This window comes from Sceloporus occidentalis, unplaced genomic scaffold (genome assembly GCF_023333645.1).
Source record: "Sceloporus occidentalis isolate IW3139 unplaced genomic scaffold, rSceOcc1.0.p SCAF_212, whole genome shotgun sequence".
Taxonomy (NCBI): domain Eukaryota; kingdom Metazoa; phylum Chordata; class Lepidosauria; order Squamata; family Phrynosomatidae; genus Sceloporus; species Sceloporus occidentalis.
In genome coordinates this window covers 694,644-714,180 of record NW_028317192.1, presented here as the reverse complement: position 1 = coordinate 714,180, position 19,537 = coordinate 694,644, and the positions used below count along the sequence as shown (strand labels likewise).

At 43.6% G+C, this 19,537-nt stretch overlaps 2 protein-coding genes across 8 annotated transcripts in view; one reads left to right on the top strand and one right to left on the bottom strand.

Annotated features, from left to right (window-relative positions):
- The window catches only part of LOC149277523 (vesicle transport through interaction with t-SNAREs homolog 1A-like), a 114,404-nt gene extending 104,533 nt beyond the window's left edge, over nt 1-9,871 (bottom strand). For both annotated transcript variants that reach the window (XM_089502777.1, XM_089502778.1), the window contains exons 1-3: nt 9,778-9,871; nt 8,446-8,504; nt 5,020-5,130 (exon numbers count right to left, since the gene is read on the bottom strand). In XM_089502777.1, the coding sequence (XP_089358903.1) occupies nt 5,020-5,130; nt 8,446-8,504; nt 9,778-9,871 (264 nt within the window). The remainder of the gene's footprint in view (nt 1-5,019; nt 5,131-8,445; nt 8,505-9,777) is intronic.
- Nucleotides 9,872-12,379: 2,508 nt separating this feature from the next.
- LOC149277522 (palmitoyltransferase ZDHHC6-like) lies at nt 12,380-18,357 on the top strand. 6 transcript variants are annotated; one of them, XM_089502784.1, is made up of 10 exons: nt 12,380-12,646; nt 13,224-13,303; nt 13,492-13,651; nt 14,112-14,273; nt 15,402-15,455; nt 16,039-16,206; nt 16,732-16,773; nt 17,041-17,186; nt 17,397-17,426; nt 18,243-18,357. In XM_089502784.1, exons 1-10 carry the CDS (start codon nt 12,380-12,382, stop codon nt 18,355-18,357), a joined length of 1,224 nt encoding a protein of 407 aa, XP_089358910.1. The 6 variants fall into 6 exon arrangements, with proteins under 6 accessions (XP_089358910.1, XP_089358906.1, XP_089358908.1 ...); XM_089502780.1 differs by having other exon boundaries at nt 13,212-13,303; XM_089502782.1 differs by having other exon boundaries at nt 13,212-13,303; nt 17,397-17,428; nt 18,257-18,357.
- The last annotated feature ends 1,180 nt before the right edge of the window (nt 18,358-19,537 follow it).

Genomic DNA, 19,537 nt, shown 5'->3' with positions numbered 1-19,537 from the left:
ACGCCCGCCTGTCGCCCCCGCCTCGCCCCCGCCTGTCAGCCCCGGATTACATACATTTTTAAGCAGATCTGTGCCGCTTGCGCTTGATTTAGAACATATTAGGGCAATTTGTCTTCATTTTGAATATGTATCTTTTATTATCTGATGAATTCTGCCGGCACGGAGGCACGGAAAATAAATACATCCAAGGGAAATATCATTTACTGGTTTATATATAGCGCCATCATATGCCGTGGCGTTGTAAAGCAAAGGTTCGGTCTACGATGACTAATAAAGGGGCCGGAAAATTCGCCAGTGCCAGCCTCTTCGGCTGTGATTTGTGAGACTAAAGTCACCGCTGTTCAGGGATTATCGGAAATACCGTTTACTTCATGCACAGTAAATTAACCCTTTAAAGAGCCGACGACACTTTTTTTGCATTAGAAACATTCTAGTTTGCAACTTCTGTCAATTAAATGGAACGTAAATACATAGACTGTGTTCCCATCACTTTGTTTTCTAAAGCCTAATGCTCCGTGCAGCGCTTTCTAAGTACTTTTATATATATTCATTAGAAAAAATACCTTTAGGAGAAGCTACAGCGCAACGCCACCTCGGCAGTCCTGTTCCTGATCCACTAACAGCCAATCAAAGGCAAGCTGAGTAAGCGCTGGAGCTGACTGTCGGTGAGTACTGAGTACACACAGGCTGGTGAGTGGGTAAAGAGGCAAATGTTTATGGGGGGGGTTCTGCGGACCCTGCAGTGATTTAATGAGACCTCTCAGTTATCACATGCATTAAAGCGCGTGACGGCTGGAGCCCCCTTTAAAGGTTTTCTTACTGTACAGAGTGTTATATCTCTGCAACAGCTTCGAGTGATTCCGCACAACATACAATATGACGGCCGATAAGAACTATTCGGCCCATTTCTGCATGTCTACATACATACATATACACATATATATATACATACACACACATAAACACATATATATATATATATATACACACACAAACACTTACATACACACCTTTAACACAGGAGTGATGGGAGTGATAAAGAGCCATGGGAACACAGGAGTGATGGGAGTGATAAAGGGCCATTGGAACACAGGAGTGATGGGAGTGATAAAGGGCCTCTGTATGCCTATGAAGTGATTCCATTAAAAATCAGCTGTTTCCAGCTATAATAGTCATTTACAGCATTAACCCCGTCTGCGCTGGTTTTCTGATCCATTTCATGTTATTTTAATGGACAAAACCAAGGACATTTGTAAATGACGCCAAACTTTTGAACGTTATTGAAAATAAGTGTAACATTTCTTTACAATCTATCTTTTGCTACTTTGTTTTTCTTTTGATCAGTAGTGTTTGGAAATATTGTATTCCAGCAAAGAAAAGGTTCCAAGTTCTGTAAATATTTTTTCCCAAAAGCTTAAAACCAGCAACTGCACATCCATGGGGCCGAGTCCTCTCAGATACAGTAAGTAAAGCTGGGAGGCTGTTCCACTTATCCATCAGTGAAGTAAAACCTCTTTTTATTACATCTAAGCCTCTGACCCGTTTCCTTTCCAAAATAGTTTTACAGCACAGGTTACTTTTTCCTTAACGCAGGGAATCAACGTGCATTAACCCTACAAATGCAAGGGTTTAAAAAGTGTTAAAGAGCAAATAAGTTCAATCAAATTAAAATAAACTTTTAAAGTCCAAAACTCCAACCTGTCATTATTTTTTTAATCATTACAGACTTGACTTAAAATAAAACCCTAACATGAAAAGGAGAGAAAAATAAACAGCTGGGGACAGCATTTGCCTAAATGGATTTATTCCGGCTTCTTCCTCCATACAGGGTCCACTGGATCTCTTTAATAGGCTGACAGTTGCATTGGGAGGGTTAATAAAACATTCAACACCATGTCTTCATCCAATATAGGAATGCAAATCCCATCATGCATTTATAATTCATCAGACAGAGATATGCAGCCCCAGCCAAATTATATTAGGGGGATCTAATGCAGCAACGCTGCCACCTGCAGGCAGATCCGGGGTACTGACACGGCCGTTCCAGCAACAGTATAGAAGCAAGGTTGAAAAGCATAAAAGTGACGTTTCCTTTATCTAATTACAACATCCCAGCAGAAGTGGTAGAGCAGGGGTTCTCAAACTGCGGCCCTCCAGCTGCTGCAGGACTACATCTCCCATAATGCTCCTTCAGCTAAGGGGCTGGCTGAGGAGTATGGGAGATGTAGTCCTGCAGCAGCTGGAGGGCCGCAGTTTGAGAACCCCTGTGGTAGAGGGTAATACAGTGAGCGTATTAAACATGCATGGGATAGACATACGGCTCCTGAATCTAAGACGAGACCAACGACTGATTAAGGTTTGAGTCGTTACAGCAGGAGAAACGGGCGACTAGACGGGGGCCGAATGGGGCCGATCTGCCAGCAGGTTCTATTATCTTATTTTCTGTATCACGGTTTAGCAGTACACAGAACCTGGCAGCTGCTGGATTGTAACCAACACATTTCAGCCAACTAAAGACTGAGAGTAGTTGGAGTTGCAATATCAAGGCAGCCGCACGCACAGATTAAATTCTAGAAATTGTATGATATCAGACTGTAAAGGATCTGCACTAACATTATTATTATAGATTCGTTTGGTATTCAGTGCAATTGTTTTGTTTAATCTCCTTCAAAAACATTTTCAGTTTTTACAACAATAGCCTATCGCTGCCTGCTATTGTGTCACATGACAATTACGCACTCTCAGGAAAAATTATGAAAAAGAAGAATTTAGTGGATTAAAAATGGTTTCTTTGAAATGTTTTTGTTGTTAAACGGTACAAGGAACGATGTAATATTGCGTTTAGTTACAAGTGTTATATTCAGCAGAGCAGCTGGAACTGCAGGGCTCCTCAACCCTTACCCCCCCCCGGCTCCTCAACCCTTACCCCCCCCCCCGGCTCCTCAACCCTTACCCCCCCCCCCGGCTCCTCAACCCTTACCCCAACTACAAATGCTAATCATCATCCAGGGTGTCATTATCCGACTGCTTTAGGGTTTTGGGACTTCATTACATATGGGATCCTGAGTTCATTTATGAAACATAAAAAATTAAGATGGAGATATTTAGAGGACCGGCAAGGGGAACAAAAAGAGAAAAAAAAAACCAGAAAAACATAATTACATAGAAACCCCAATATAGAACATAAATTAGCCAAATAATAATAATATTTCATAAAATGTATGTGAAATATGACTTCCGGAGTAAAGAATCACAACATGAAGTTTGCATTTAAAAACTGTTCACGCAATAAAAAGGTTCATTCAGCTGAACGATACGAACCTTCAGGGCACGGAGGATTCCATAAAGAGGATAATTATGGTTTATAAAACAAGAACATGCGGCGCAAATGAAATATAAATGAGCGGAATCCCGGCAAAGCCATCCACAAGTAAACGGGGCAGCGGGCTTCTTCTCTCTACAGAATTACCACAAGGGGGCGCCGTCAGGAAGCCTCACAGAGAGCATGAAAAATGATCACAAATGTTGCGTTTTCGTTATCCAAATAATTATTATAGTTATTCAATAACGAACAAAGTAATTTGGGGGCGGTAAAACGTACACGAAGATGCGGAAGCTTCATAAATATCTCCTAGCTAGTCTCACTGCCCCCCCATACAAGTCGCTGCCTCTAGCCTATCTTAAGTCTACCGTAGTATAGCAGGGGTTAATACAGGAATCGGCAGATTATCTGCTGAAACTTGCCGCTTCATTGGTTGATGCCCGGCGAGGCCCCTGACGGCGACCAATAGGGTCCCTCTTACAGATCTTTAAATCCTGTTGCAATCCTACAGATTTCTCCATTAACCCCTGCTATACTATGGAAAACATAATATAGGCTAGAAAACTGGCGGAAAATGGAGAAAAACAAATACGAAGAACATATACGAATATTCCCCCGAAATGAACACCGGAACAAGCGAATATTCATTTTTCCTTGAAGACAAACAGTAAGACTTAGCTGGCGCCCAAGTCTAATTAACATACAATATTAAACGCATATTTCCTGACACAAACTGCACATACAGGTAATAATAATAATAATAATAATTAGTAGTAGTGTAATTATTATTATTTCACAATAGTATTTGTATATAAAGGCCAACTCTTCCCGCAGCGCTTATTACAATCCATAGATTCTTCAAAAGCCAAGACAGACGAAGACCAACTTACACATTATAAAACGAGGGCCTGGCTCATGAGCTTACAATCTAGAGGACTGCTCGTAAGATTAGTTACCAGGAACAAATCACACAAAGTATGAAAAACGCTCACAAAACAGGAAAACAGAGAGATTGGGTTTAGGGAAGCAGCTCACAGGGTCCAGCGGCAGTCAGATTTTACAGTCCCCTTTAAACAGGGAAACTTCGACAACAAACCCGAAAGGGCAGCTGTGCCTTTAATACAGAGCAACAGTATATGGTTTCCACGTAATGGGTGAATTTATTGTTTGATATAGCACTGTCATATGCCACAGCGCTGCACAATAGGTGGATATACAGATACAGAGCAGCTCGAAAAGCTAGAACACAAGGCAGTTCTGTTTTTTTAATATACGCTTTAGCAACAGAACTTTTAATACTTTTAGACTGCAAGCCCTGCTGCTCTGGGCAATAGAGGGTTAAAGAACATTAAATGGCGACTGAGAAGTATTACTGGCATTTCGAGTGTCGCTCAAGTAGGAACACATAGAAAAGTTGTATGAGACGAGGACAGACTCCCCGGTCAGAGACGCTCACATTTTGGATTAAGAAGGAAAACGGTTCCAAGACAGCAAGTCTCTCATCACTTTCCTACACGGTCACCCCAAAGTTAAATAAGGGCCAAGCCCGGATCAGTTTAACGCCCGACAACTATACCCTATTATTAGTATAATATTCTGTACGGTTGTCAGGTCTGTACCATACATGAGAAAGAGAGATGAAGCAATGGTTTGGGCAGTGTGTGTGTGTGGGGGGGGGGGGTTTGGGGGTAACTCACAAAGTCAGCTTCCAGTTTGCCCATCTCCTGCTTGTAGCTCCGCATGCGGCCGCTGTACATTCCCCGGCTCTGGGCTGGGATCTCCCGGATCTCTAGATCCATCTGCTCCAGCTGGAAAAAGAACGAAAACGGTCAGTGATCAACGTTAAGCGATAACCGGCGCAAGATATAGCGGGGAGGTAATTGCCGAAACACAGTCACATGCGGGGTGTTAATATCGTGCGGGGAAACAAAGGGTTACAGTTTCTGGTTTTCAGTTGGAAACATGTTACTGAATGTAACATGAACCTGGCATTTTAACAGGGTGTGTAGACTTTTTATATCCACTGTATACTGCCCATGAGTCTTAGAAATTGAAGGATATTTTATGTGTTGCTGATGGAAGTGCAGATCAGTGGCAGCCTGTGGCAGAGCCAGCATTATCTCATTCATTTTCCCGTCCTAAAGCTCCCTCCTTTCTCTCCCTGCCAGCCATCCAATCAACAACAACCAGCAACACGGCATCAGCAGAGAGATAACTTAACGGGGAAGTAAGATGATGCTGAGAACAGGAAGTTAAGAGACCATTTCTGCAGTAGACTATTGGATGATGTGCTGAGCCAATCAGAGTACACCTCACTCAATCATCTGAAAAATTATTCATGTAATGCTACAAAATCTTTTGGTTTTTCAGGAAAAATTATCTCCCCAGAAAATCTGTCCAGGGCTGCTCAAAAAAGTAAATTATTGTTATTTTGCTACTAGTTTTGTTTCTGTTTCACAATATATTATTACCTGAAAACCAGTGTAATTTTGTTACTAATTTTTTTCTTAAAAAGTACCTTTTGCGAGGTGTAACAAGTTTATAAAACGTGATGAGTCATTCAGTTTTGTTACACATCGGTAACCCGAAGCAGGTAACGCTGAAGGTAAAGGACGCGCAGGAACCGCTCCTTTCCCTTTAATAGCAGATGGGACGGATTACCTTTAAATGTCAAGCTTTGTTCAATGAAAGCAGATGGGTTAAGAATGAGCGGAGCGGCTGTGAATGAGAGCTCGCCGGTGACGCGGGGGGGACGCAGGTTCTACTTACACTGCTGTTCAAAAGTTTGGGGTCATGCAGCTGTTTTCATGTAAAACAAGGACATTTCCGGCTGTAACATAATTACAAAAAGGGTTTCTAATTCTAACCATCAATTAGCCTTTTAAACAAACTTGGATCAGCGAACACAACGTGCCATTGGAACCCAGGAGTGATGGGAGTGATAAAGGGCCATTGGAACCCAGGAGTGATGGGAGTGATAAAGGGCCATTGGAACCCAGGAGTGATGGGAGTGATAAAGGGCCATTGGAACCCAGGAGTGATGGGAGTGATAAAGGGCCATTGGAACCCAGGAGTGATGGGAGTGATAAAGGGCCATTGGAACACAGGAGTGATGGGAGTGATAAAGGGCCATTGGAACCCAGGAGTGATGGGAGTGATAAAGGGCCATTGGAACACAGGAGTGATGGGAGTGATAAAGGGCCATTGGAACCCAGGAGTGATGGGAGTGATAAAGGGCCATTGGAACACAGGAGTGATGGGAGTGATAAAGGGCCATTGGAACCCAGGAGTGATGGGAGTGATAAAGGGCCATTGGAACACAGGAGTGATGGGAGTGATAAAGGGCCATTGGAACACAGGAGTGATGGGAGTGATAAAGGGCCTCTGTACGCCTATGAAGAGATTTTATTAAAGATCAGCCGTTTCCAGCTACAATAGTCATTTACAACATTAACCCCCTCTGTGCTGTAGAGTTTCAGGTTATTTTAATGGACAAAATGTGCTTTTCCATCAAAAACAGGGACATTTCTAAGTGACTGCGCAGCCACTAACCCTCCTGTGAACTACTCTACCTGTCCAAGCCAAGAAGAGGAAACCTTGGCAAGTGGTTCTGCTGCTACATCTACAATAACTTTGTTTTAAAAAGGACTTTATTTTTTTTTTATTTTGCTTTTAGCGCTTTTATCCTACCCCTTTTAAGTTTACATTTCTAAGTGACCTCAAACTTTTGAACGGTAGTGCGTGTCGTGAGACTGTAAAAGGGATTCCAAAGTAAAGAAAAAGAATTGCAGGATAACAGACATTTTAACAGTAGTACTCATATTACCTACAGATCTGGTGTTTAAACCAAGACTTTTTGGGTTAATATTCTATCTAAACGGTCTATTATTTCACAATTTGTAAAACTAGCATTTGATTGATATTAAAGGCCCGCTTGTATGCTTTCTGAACATTGATGTTTTATCAGCATTTATCTGATTGGCTGCCGCTGTTCCCACTGGTTTCAATTGGAGCTTCAGTTCCGTGGCCACAGTGGAAGTGCCACGTTGCATTACCAGGGAGTGTACTTAAGAAGACTTCCTACTTTAAATAGAGTCAGCCAAGGGGAGGAACTAAAGTACAAAAAGGTCTAAATTCCTAACAAAATAATTTTAAGCCAATTTGAAGGAAGCAAAATGCTCTGCAATCCATGCAAAAACAGACTCCAATATGCATGAAAAAGTATTTTAAATCATCTGCCTAGGAGCTAAGAGACTGGCAAACTCCTTCCTTTTAGAGCTAAACGAGCTCCAGGAGCTGCAGCTTCAATAGATTATTAACAATTTCTTTACGTTTGCTTATTTTAAAATAACATATAGTTGGATTTTTTTATTCGGCAGTCTACGAAACGAGAGACATGCGAGGTGATCCTCATCCAGCATCTGTACGGTCAATGGCTGGCTGAGGATAATGGAATGATATACAGTCGTTCAATAGCAACCGGAAATTTCTTCCCTTGGCTTATAGACACAGAATGTGGTCCTTTATTACAACACAAACAGCGGAAGAAAATGTTCCACAATTCAGAAAGCAAACGTATCCTACACATCACAATCACAGCGGATTTATTCTTCAACCAGCGGAACTTAGCGGTCAGGCTGTGACGCTTAAACCCAGCACTCCAAACATTCAACATTTACCGACGAGTTGGTGAAATTCTCTTGGGCCGATTACACACTAACTTTGCTTTTTCGGGTTAAAGGGATGCTCCGGCCATCATATAACTTTAATACACATGACAGTCCGGTGGTCCCTTTAAATTTTCATGCAGGCCCCCTTACAAATGCACAAATTCTTTCTTTCGTTGCTCTCCAGCTACTTCGAAGTGAGTTTGGCCAAAATCCCAATGTGCAAAAAGTGCTCCCATTGATGACAGAGGGGGCTTTGTGCTGCAGCTTCCCCTAAAGGTTTAACGAACGCATATTAAAATATTTTAATATTCATTATTTTTTGTGGTGGCTCCATAGGACTGTCCCCTTTAAACTCTGTAGGAACTCAAGCGCTTCATCGCGAAAGCCTTCGGATAGCAAACTACAGAACGACAAACTCAACGCAGGTCTCAAAAGACGTAATAAAATACTTACGAGCTCCTTGGCTTCATCCAGCTGCTTCTCCACAGTCACAATCATCTGTTTCTTTTCATCTGGGGAGGAGAGTAAGAAAGATCACACACATTATAAAAACCTGGACGTCGTTATCTTGTTAATAAACATTAAGAGCCGCTGTGTTTTGAGCATCTTGAACTTGTTTTGGGGGGCTGCGTATCCCACCAGACTTCTTCCTGGAGTGCGAGTATGTTGTCTATTTCAGATCTAGAGAGCACAGATGGGCAAGACTCGCTTAAATACCCCCTAAGTCAGGGTTTCAGAATCCAGTATCTGTATGGAGAATGTAAAGCTCCACAACAAGTTCTAGAAGGGAGAGCATTATTTGTGAGTTGCACTGGGGAGGAAATACGGAATAGACAGCATCTTGACTTTTAGTAGACATTTTCAGGCTTTGTTTATCGCATTCTGTCACTTTAACTCTACAACCCGCCTGATAAATCCCTGATTTACTGGGTCCTGTGAGGTCCAAACTTGTGCCAATTTCTGGAATAAAATCTGTTTATAACATTCTGCCTGTCTCAGGTGGAGCGGTGACCCGGCAGAGTCAGGCGCAGCCTCAAGGATCAGCATCTCAGAGATGACGGCTCGAGACTTTAATACCCTTTTAATTTGCAGCTGATGCTGGCTATGGAGACAGACGTTACTACATAGTGCTGAATGGATATTCTTAAGGGTAAAATGCAGGCTGACATACGATAATAAATCATTTTGGACCCAATTGGTTCAGGGGTTAGACAGACTTTGAGGGGTCTCTGATACCCCTGCTGCTCTGACAGCGGGTTTCAACACTAAGTTGCCCTTGCCCCCAGATTTAAACGCATAAAACAAGCATCAATCAACTAAATGTCATCTGATTTTCCAACCCCTTTCTCTCCTTAATCCCCCCTCCTCTCCTAACCCCTCACCTCCCAGTGTCCCCCTCCTCTCCTAACCCCTCACCTCCCAGTACCCCCTTCCTCTCCTAACCCCTCAACTCCCAGTACCCCCTTCCTCTCCTAACCCCTCAACTCCCAGTACCCCCTTCCTCTCCTAACCCCTCAACTCCCAGTACCCCCTCCTCTCCTAACCCCTCAACTCCCAGTACCCCCCTCCTCTCCTAACCCCTCAACTCCCAGTACCCCCCTCCTCTCCTAACCCCTCACCTCCCAGTATCCCCTTCCTCTCCTAACCCCTCACCTCCCAGTATCCCCTCCCATCCTCAAAGTAGTTCCTATATCTCTCAGTAACCCTCCCTCTGTATCCTGCCCCTCATGTCACCCCTTTGCCCCGGTCGTGTACCCGCCAGTCCCCCCCTCCCCACTCATGTACCTCCAACTAGTTTCGGGATCTTGCCGATCCTGCCAGTGATCTCCGCCGTGATCACCCCGAAATCCTGCTCGTAACCCTCGAACTCGGAAGACATGATTCACCGACACAGCAAAGTGACAACCGGAAGTCTCCTATCCAACCACTTCCGCCTGTCCGCTCTTCAAAGCGCTCCCGGGCGCCCTTGGCAACCAGAACTCACATAGCAACAGCGCACCTATAGGAGGCTCGGACGCCACCCTAGGGCACCACCATTTGACCCAGTCACCCCCTCTGCCCGAATAACAACATACGGGGGCATCAATGTGCAGTATTTCTGATTGTGGATATTTGGGGGCTCGCAGAGGGTAAAATCTCCTTGATGAGGGGTAAAGGGTTATTTCAGGGCATTGTGGGGCTGTGACGTCATGCGAATGGGCCGGAAGCGCTAAGTCGCTGTTTCTGCACGGACTTATTACAGGAGACACAACCCGGAAATGTGGCGTTCTGTGAGGTTGAATGGAAGGGGAAGGTAAGATGTGATTGTGACCTGGGATCCTGGTGCGGGTGACGGGGAAGTCCATGCAGATGACGGCTGGGGCCCGGCGTGAAGTTACAGGAATTTTCTGCGGGTCTCTTGACTCGGACCTTTGTGTCTGTGGCGCCGGGTTACGGTGGGGTTAGCCTGAGGGCTAGTGGGGCGTGACTAGTATGTGTGTGACAGCGGGGGGACATGGCTGCGAGTAACGGGGTTTGACTCTTCTGGGGTGAGGGGCAGGATCAACTGCCCGTGATATGGAGGGTCCAACTGGTGTGTGACCACTAGGGAGGCCACTGGATCCTGACCCCTGCCTGGGAGTGACTGCAGTCTGACTCTTGGGGTAAGCGGAAGCGTGTGACCCCTGCAGTGGCATGGTCAACTGGGGTCTGGAGTGTAACCCCTAGAGAACCACGGGTTGCGGAAGGGGTCTGACCTTTAGTTTAAGGCTTATGTGACCCCCTGGGGTACAGTCAGAGGCAGCTAATGAGGTGTGGCAAGGTGCAACTACATTGTGGCTCCTGGGGTATGGTGAGATGTGACTGGGTTCTGACCACTGGGGTAAGACTTCTGGGCTGTGGGTGTGACTGGGGTACCACAGGGTACACTTTGTGTAGAAGAGCATGGCTTCCTTTATTTACCCCACTAGGTCAGCCCCTCCAAATCTAATCCTGCTTTTACTCAAATGCCTTTAATTCCTCCCATGTTGTTATGCCTAGTAAAACGCGACGCACCCGGCTATCCCTTCGTGTCATTTGGCAGTATGCTGCAGGCACAGGTGGGGTTAATTCCTGGCTTTTATGTGTGTTTTCATTGGATGACTCAAGGTGTCTGTTTAGCTGAGATGTATTGACTGTAAACGGTGATTGGAAGAGGATAAAGAGGCTACTGAGCCGCACGCCGGGTTCATATTCAGTTATCCCATTCTGTACTTTACCAACTTTACTGCAAGGTCTTTGGGGTCGATTCACTAAATAATGAGTTTGTAGGAGAGCTGAACGCTCCACAAAAGTTTGGGCTGTGCCGTGTAATAGCGTCTCCCACCTCTCCTGTTATACTTTGGACCCCTTTGTTTCACGTAAGTCGGCAGTAGTTGTTTTTTTTGTTATAGTGAATGGATGTTGTGATGTTAAATTGCAGGTTTTTGTTATAAGATTAACGAATTGGGGCTTTCATCCGAGTGCTTTACGTGCCATATAGGTTTACATTTCTAAAATAGCAACGCAAATAATAACCAACTTTAATGCGGCTCCTGGATGGACGTGGTATACAAGACACAGATATGAGGGTTTCGGTAAAGTGTCATGATGGCAAACTGTCCATCATCCTATGGAAGCCCCCCGAGTACTCTGCTCCAGCTCTCATACACAGCAGAAAAAAAACAGAAAACTGGTTGTTATTTAATCAGGCCGGGGTTATTACTAAAACCTCGCTTTACCTCGCTACTTTAATATCTTCAATAAATCCAGTCTTTTAAAGCAGAGGAGGCCCTTTTTTGCTGTAATGCACCAGAATCCACCTGTTTGTTGCTGCATACTTGGTGAAGTGAGATTCATTTTGCACACAGCCACTTGTAAAAGTGCTTGGCTGGTAGATAAGTGGAACAGCTTTCCAGCGGAAGTGGTAGAGGGTAATACAGTGAGGGGATTTAAACATGCATGGGATAGACATACGGCTCCTGAATCTAAGACGAGACCAACGACTGATTAAGGTTTGAGGCTTTACAGCAGGAGAAACAGACAGACTAGATGGGGGCCGAATGGGGCCAATCTGCCGGCAGGTTCTATGTAATTAAATGTTTTCTTGGCGAACATATTTACCGCATTTTAAGTCAGATGCTCTTTAGCTCTTTTCATCTACCTTGTGATTACACGATAGTACAAATACTTCACATAATGGGTTTTCTATGTAATTTATTTTGCAGGTTGAGTCAGACGGGATCCAGTTTGGACGAGCAGCGGCGGCGCCTGTAAATTATGAGTTGCAAGTGGAGCCCACGTTCTGGAAAGTATGGAAGGTAGTCCGCACGGTGACTCTCCCAGAAAGCAGCCCCAGCCGTTCCAACCAAACCGCGCTGTCTCAGGAAACATGGGGGTCTTCGGGTCTTTTGTTCATTTTGAAAACATTCGGGAGTTGAAGAGACTCTGCCACTGGGGCCCCATCATTGCCCTGGGGGTTATTATAATCTGCTCCATTGTGGCCGTCTTGGACTCCATCCTATGGTACTGGCCGCTGGACATGCCCGGGGGCAGCCTGAACTTTCTGGCGCTCATTAATTGGACAGTTATGATTCTTTACAATTACTTCAATGCAATGTTTATCGGACCCGGATTGGTTCCTCTTGGGTGGAAACCGGTAAGTCATCTAGCCTGGTGGGGGTATTACATCTTCTCATTTCATTAAGGAGTTACCTGTAATGAGTGATCGTTTTTGATTGATGATACAGATTTAACGAGGTTTTGAAACCGTTTCAGCGCTAGTGTGTTAAGCAGACCTTTAATGCCTTTAAGTACTCTGGCACTGAAAGGGTTATGCCGTTTTTTAACAGATACTATAACGGAGTCCGTCTTAAAACTGCCTTGTGCTTTCTATTTGTCAATCAATGTATTTTGAAAATATTTAGTTTAATAGTGGCTTTTCACCTTGGGGAGGCTGAGCTTGTGGCTCCCCTGCCACCCTTACAGAGGCTATCTGAGTCCATCTGCGACTTAACAATAAGGGGAAAATAACGTAATGGGAAGGAATAATCCTGCAGATTCTGAGAACAGGGAGTAAAGATAGCTGATCCAGTGAATACTCATCAATTGTAATCTGTACATAGGTTTATTTAGCATATAGATCTGCAAAATGATGGGTTGTAGCAATGAATCGCTTTAGTCCTTATCGAGATTTTTATGAAACGTGTTTCGTTTGTGTTCAGCAGAAATCTCAGGACTGTATGTACCTCCAGTACTGCAAAGTGTGCGAATCGTACAAAGCTCCGCGTTCTCACCACTGCCGAAAGTGCAACAGGTATTCATTTGTGTGTTTAGTTAACTCTTTGGGTGCCAGAGGGGTAAGTACTGCATGGTAACTACTTGTCTTGCAACACTGTAAGGATTACGGGGGGGGGGTCTTTTTTATTTATTTATTATTTGATCGAGCAAAGTGTGGTGTTTCTTTGTTGCGATTGATTAACTAATGCCGTGTTTTTGTACCAGATGTGTGTTGAAGATGGATCACCATTGCCCATGGATTAATAACTGCTGTGGACACCGGAATCATTCTTCCTTCACCTTATTTTTGCTCCTGGCCCCTCTTGGTTGTATCCATGCTTCTTACATCTTTGTCATGACGATCTACACCCAGCTGTATCACAGAGTAAGCAATAGTGGCAAATCCACATGACTTTGTCGCTTTCACTTGATCGTATCTTTTAGTGAAATATGGTTGTATTTTTCACCTCTGACATGAACACGATGGCCCTTATTTGCTGCCCATGCTTTAATGTCCATATCACCCTTTTCCAATATAGGGTATTATGGTGCGGCTCACATATAACATTACAGAAGGACAGAGTATGGAGTCGTAGTTCATAGATTAATGTGCCATGGTTTCCAATCATCTTATTATTATGGAAAGCGGGAAAGACAATGTTAGACGATCTAGCTTCTGTGTACTACAACGCCTATAATCCTCCATCAGATTCAAATCTGGCAGCAAATGTCAACCATTTTTTATTCCTGTATGAAAGTAAAGGCTTCCATCAGTATGATATGCATGTCCAAAGGAAAACATCTACTTAAAACATTTGGTTTGGTTTGTTCCTTTTTCCCTGCAGATCTCGTTTGGGTGGAATTCAGTAAAGATTGACATGAGCATGTCACGGAGAGACCCGGCGCCCATCGTACCCTTCGGCATCGCTGCATTTGCTGTGTCATTGTTTGCTCTGGGGTTGGCTCTGGGAACCACCATCGCTGTAGGAATGCTGTTTTGCATTCAGGTAGGTGGGGATTTTTAAATAAAAAGGAACAATATAATGTATGGATCAAAAAACCCTCTAAAAAAAAAAAAAAGACGGACAATTTGAGCCTTTTAGCAGCCTTAGATAAGAACCATTCAGCCCTTCTAGTCAGTGTTTGGTCTCATCTTGGCTTCGGAAGCTGTATGCATATCCCATGCAGGTTTAAAGAACCTCGCTGCTTTAGCCTCTATCGCTTTTGCTGGGAGGTGGCTCCACTTATCTACCACATGCTGTCTTTTTCTCTCCCTCTTTGAGTCACAGGTTCTTTGTCTCTCTCTCTCCATCTTATTTCTTTTCCTTTTGTTCTTCTCTTCACTCTCTGTTTCTTTTGCTCAGACTGTCCCATTAAGGGTTTTATTTTCACAACAGGCAGAGTCCTTTCCATGTTATCTGGGAGCATCGTCCATAGTTCTTGCCATAGGCATTTAACGTAAGGAAACATTTCGACGCGCGGCCGTGGCTTCTGGGAGTAGTTTCACAATCTCTCCCTGTTTTCTAAGGCAGGCTGCTATTACACAGAATGTTTATCCACGACCAGACACAAGCTTGCTGTCCATATACAGATAATCGACCTCCGTTTTGTACTATTAATGTTAGGAGGGGTGAAAGACCCCATCTAAGACCTGCCCAAATATGTGGATTTTATACACACTTATTTGAATGTTCTGAAGGAGAGCTGTTGTTTCCCTTTAATAAAAAGTTCTGCGCTTAAACAGCCAATACGGATCTTAACAAAGCAGACAAACATATCGTATTACAGAAACTCCATGTTTTCAAGTAGCGGCCTCGTGAAAGCCCCATCAGCTTTAATTGAAGGAAGCTGTTTTATGGTTCACTCTGCTGGCAATCGATGCCTTTATTACGTAGCAAGTGTTTTTTCTTTCTTCTGCTTAAATGGTACATAAAAGAATGTCTCCCGCTGTGAACAGCAAGTGTGCCCCCACAACACTGAATCCCACCTGTATGTATAACACATGACTAGTGCATTGTATGGGACTGACGCCTAATAATAACAGCAACACTAGCGCAAGATAAAACTAAACAGTACTGCATTGCACCTCTGCTCGCCGTGCGCCCGGCTAACGTGTCCTTTCTTATGTGTTGAAGATGAAAGTCATTCTGCGGAATAAAACCTCCATTGAATCGTGGATAGAAGAGAAGGTGAGAGCCGTATGTTGTGTTAAACATTTTTATACGCCGTGGGATAAACCTTCAAAGCTTATCTGTTAACAAGCTCTGAATCCGGAACAACGATGCGCCGATGCCTGCTTCCCAAACATCAAGAGACTGGCTTTTCATTACGTGGCTTATGATGCATTGGGGCCGGGGTGATGTAATAGTAATTATTGATGTCGGCAGTATCGGTTTATAGAATCTGTCTTGCTTTGCTTCTCTGTCTTTACTCGCTATATAAAGTGTAAATCAATAGTGTGGCCCCTAAGATCTGCTTATCTCGACTAGTGGTTGCTCTTGCTGCATTTGGCGAGACCTTCCTTCATTCCACTGAAGAGATTATAACCATACAAGGGGCAGACTGCGGCCCTTACTATTCTTGCTTTAAATTCTTATGTATCCATAGACATCAGCTTGTACAGGCGTTATTTTTATAGTCCAGACAGTTCTGCTGTGTGGGTTCATTCATATCATTAAGTAAGTTAATATTTTTCCTCTTTTCTAGTCTAACGTGTACCTCTGAGCTGTGAAGAGATACATATTCTTTTATCTGTTGTTCTTTTCCCGACAGGCCAAAGACCGCATCCAGTATTACCAGACCGGAGAGACCTTTATTTTTCCATATGATTTGGGAAGCAAGTGGAAGAATTTCCGTCAGGTGTTCACATCCGCGGACGCCCCTCAGGGAGACGGCATAGAGTGGCCGATAAGGGAAGGGTGCCACCGATACGCTTTGACGGTGAGCTCCTTCTAGTAGATTCAGCCTAATTACAAAATACATTCTTTAATGTGATGTTCATGCCTTGTTTTAATACTTTCTGTGTTTGGAAATCAACTACCCGACATCACTGCGCATAATGAAGGGCTCACCCCAGTACTGTCTAATGTATGGTTAAATCAGTGATATGGTAACTATACATTATACGACGCAGGTTCAGAGATTTAATTACGCAGGATCAGCACAGCAGGGGAAGCTGGATAGATGGAGTGTTTAGCTGTCCTGCAAACCTCCTGTTTAGTAAATATGTCAAAGAGGCAGCCGGTTATTGCTATTGACTGTTGGAGTGAGGAATATTCCATGAGCGGAGAAAACTTGCCTGAGACTTATCCGGATTCTTGTTGCAGTTCTGTGGAAATATATCTGGCATTTGTAATGAAGGGGACGGTTTTTACTTGTTTATTGTGTGTAACGTCTGCGTATTCCTTTTGTACCGATCGCTGCGGGGGAATCAAAATTCACTCTTGAGTTTCCTCTGTTTAACAGGTCGAGCAGCTGAAGCAGAAGGCAGACAAGCGCGTGCGCAGTGTGAGTACCGTACAGAACGTACCCCCAACATCATAAGCCTTAAACTAACCTTTGAGAAAACAAAAAATACCAAGTCGGTTTAATTAAAACCTGAATTCATTTAAAAGATGGTTATAATTTCTCTTGATCCCTGAAGTCCCCATGTAAGCTCGTGTCCCCAAGGGTCCTGGATCCTTGTTGTGTTTCGTTTCATCATTAAGTAGCCCCTTTCCGCTCCGAAGGGGGTATTGATGCAGGATGTTTTGTGACCTGCTGCTCTTATTTTAGGTGCGCTATCGCGCGGTGGAAGATTATAGCGGCGCCTGCTGCCCCCTTACCAAAGGCCTACGCACTTTCTTCAGCACCCCCTGCACAGAAGAACCACGGATGAAGCTCCAAAAGGGGGATCTTGTCTTGGCAACAAGAGGCATGAAGTATGTATCTCTTGTGTATCAACGGACCTGTGAGAAGAAAACACTAAAAATAAATGAATACATAAAAAACTATCTAGATTTAAATTATAACCTGTTTGTTTTACCTGATTGCTCACTTTAATTTGTTAATTATGTTTTTTAAGTGCCGTTTTCTGATTTTCTCTTAGGGTCTTGTTTCATTTCTGTGTACTTCTTTTTTTAATTTCACAGACACTGGATGTACGGAGACAAGATTTTTGAGGGTGATCCCCCAGAAGGTAAGATGTGCATACTTTTTTCATTAACTGCTGTATTTTTGAATTTATAAGAAAACGCATTACACCATAAAACATTCTCATAGATCAAGGCTTAAAAAAAAAATACCTGTAGTCCAAAACATTTTGAAGTTTGGATTATCATGAATATTCCGGAACCTAACAGTGTTGAGAAGATCGTGATTTGACAGAGCATGTCATGGGGGTCTTCATCAATTGTGGTATCAGACCCCTCGAACAGTATCTGTCTCTGGAATTCATTCTGATGTAAGAGCTGGTTTAACAATGCTGCCATTTCTGAATGAAACCACTGGATGGCAAATATTTCTTATACCTTACAGATCATGCTCAGTGTAACGCAGGTAAAGTTTGAGGTCACTTAGAAATCTCCTCCGATTTTGTCTAATAAAATAACATGAAATGGATCAGAAATCAAGCGCAGATGGGGTAAATGCTTATCACTCCCATCACTCCTGGGTTCCAATGGCCCTTTATCACTCCCATCACTCCTGTGTATGGCCCTTTATCACTCCCATCACTCCTGTGTTCCAATGGCCCTTTATCACTCCCATCACTCCTGTGTTCCAATGGCACGTTGTGTTCGCTGATCCAAGTTTAAGTTTAAAAGGATAATTGATGGTTAGAAACCCTTTTGTAATTATGTTACAGCCAGAAATGTCCCTCCCCCCCCCCCCCATGAAAACGGCTCAGTGATCCCAAACATTTGGACAGTCGTGTGTATTTGTAACTTCGGTAGCTATTGTGTGTTCTGTAGTCGTGCTCTGATGTTACCCCCTCACTTTTCTTCTTTTCTAGATGGATTGAGGACTAGAGGCTGGTTCCCCAGGCGCTGCATGGTCAAATACGTCTCCGATACCGGCTCCGACCAGTCCGACGATGAAAAGAAATCTAGATAACCTTTTTAGAAGACCGCTTTCCCCTGCGCCCAAAGCCTTCGAGTGTTATCAAACCACTATGGACATTTTCACCAGGACTTTTCCATCGCTGCAAATCTAGATTGATCATTGAGAGAAGAGTAATTACAGCCTACCTCTCCTGTGTAAGGTTTCCGGTTCAGTTCACGTAGTCTCAAGTGTCAGGACTATCCCAGCTCGTCAAGGACGTAGAGCCTAAGGTGCAATCTTCATTAGGCCTTCAAATTTCTAAACCAGCAAAGTGTGTTTCTTTTTGGTGATCCAGCTTTATGCAACTGTCCACGCGGACTACATTTTTAATCCGTTTCAGATGCACTCGCGCAGGTTTTGCACTAAAACGGCTCTTTATACCCAACCTTAGGTACCGAGGCGGTAATCCCGTGTCCTGTCGCACCAGATTAATGATCATAGACGTATTAATGTATACGAAGAGCATCGGGCCAGATTAAACCTTTTCCTCTCTGGAGTGTTTTGTGGACAGAGATGTCATAAGCGGAATTATTTTACTATTTTTTTTTTTTCCCACCATGTTTTTCTCTTTAACTGGAAAGTTGGATTAAAGATGTGAAAAGCCAGATGTTTTTTTATTTTTTTTTATTTTAATACCAAAATGACACCAGGTGAACCAATCCTTATGAACTGTTATATTATGCACTTACCAGGTCGTTAACGCTGCATCCGGAAAAATGATCAATAGGAGGTGAAAATCTGGACCGTGGAAATTCCTGTGGGTTTCTCCCACTCTGTGGCGCCTCCTTTTGTTTTACTTTTTTTTTTTTTTTTTTTATTGATGTATCTGCTCCATTCTAATTAATCTGTTCTCGACCAACGAGTGAATGATGTGATCTGCGTCCGGGACGGCTTTTTACAAATGAGCACTTCTGTTCAAAAGTTTGGTGTAACTGAAAAAAATGTCCTTGTTTTCCATCGAAACAGCTAACCGTGTAACATAACCGCAAAAGGGTTTTCTAACCATCAGTTAGCCTTTTAAACGTAAACTCGAATTAGCGGAAACAACGTGCCATTGGAACACAGGAGTGATGGGAGTGATAAAGGGCCATTGGGAAACAGGAGTGATGGGAGTGATAAAGGGCCATTGGAACACAGGAGTGATGGGAGTGATAAAGGGCCATTGGGAAACAGGAGTGATGGGAGTGATAAA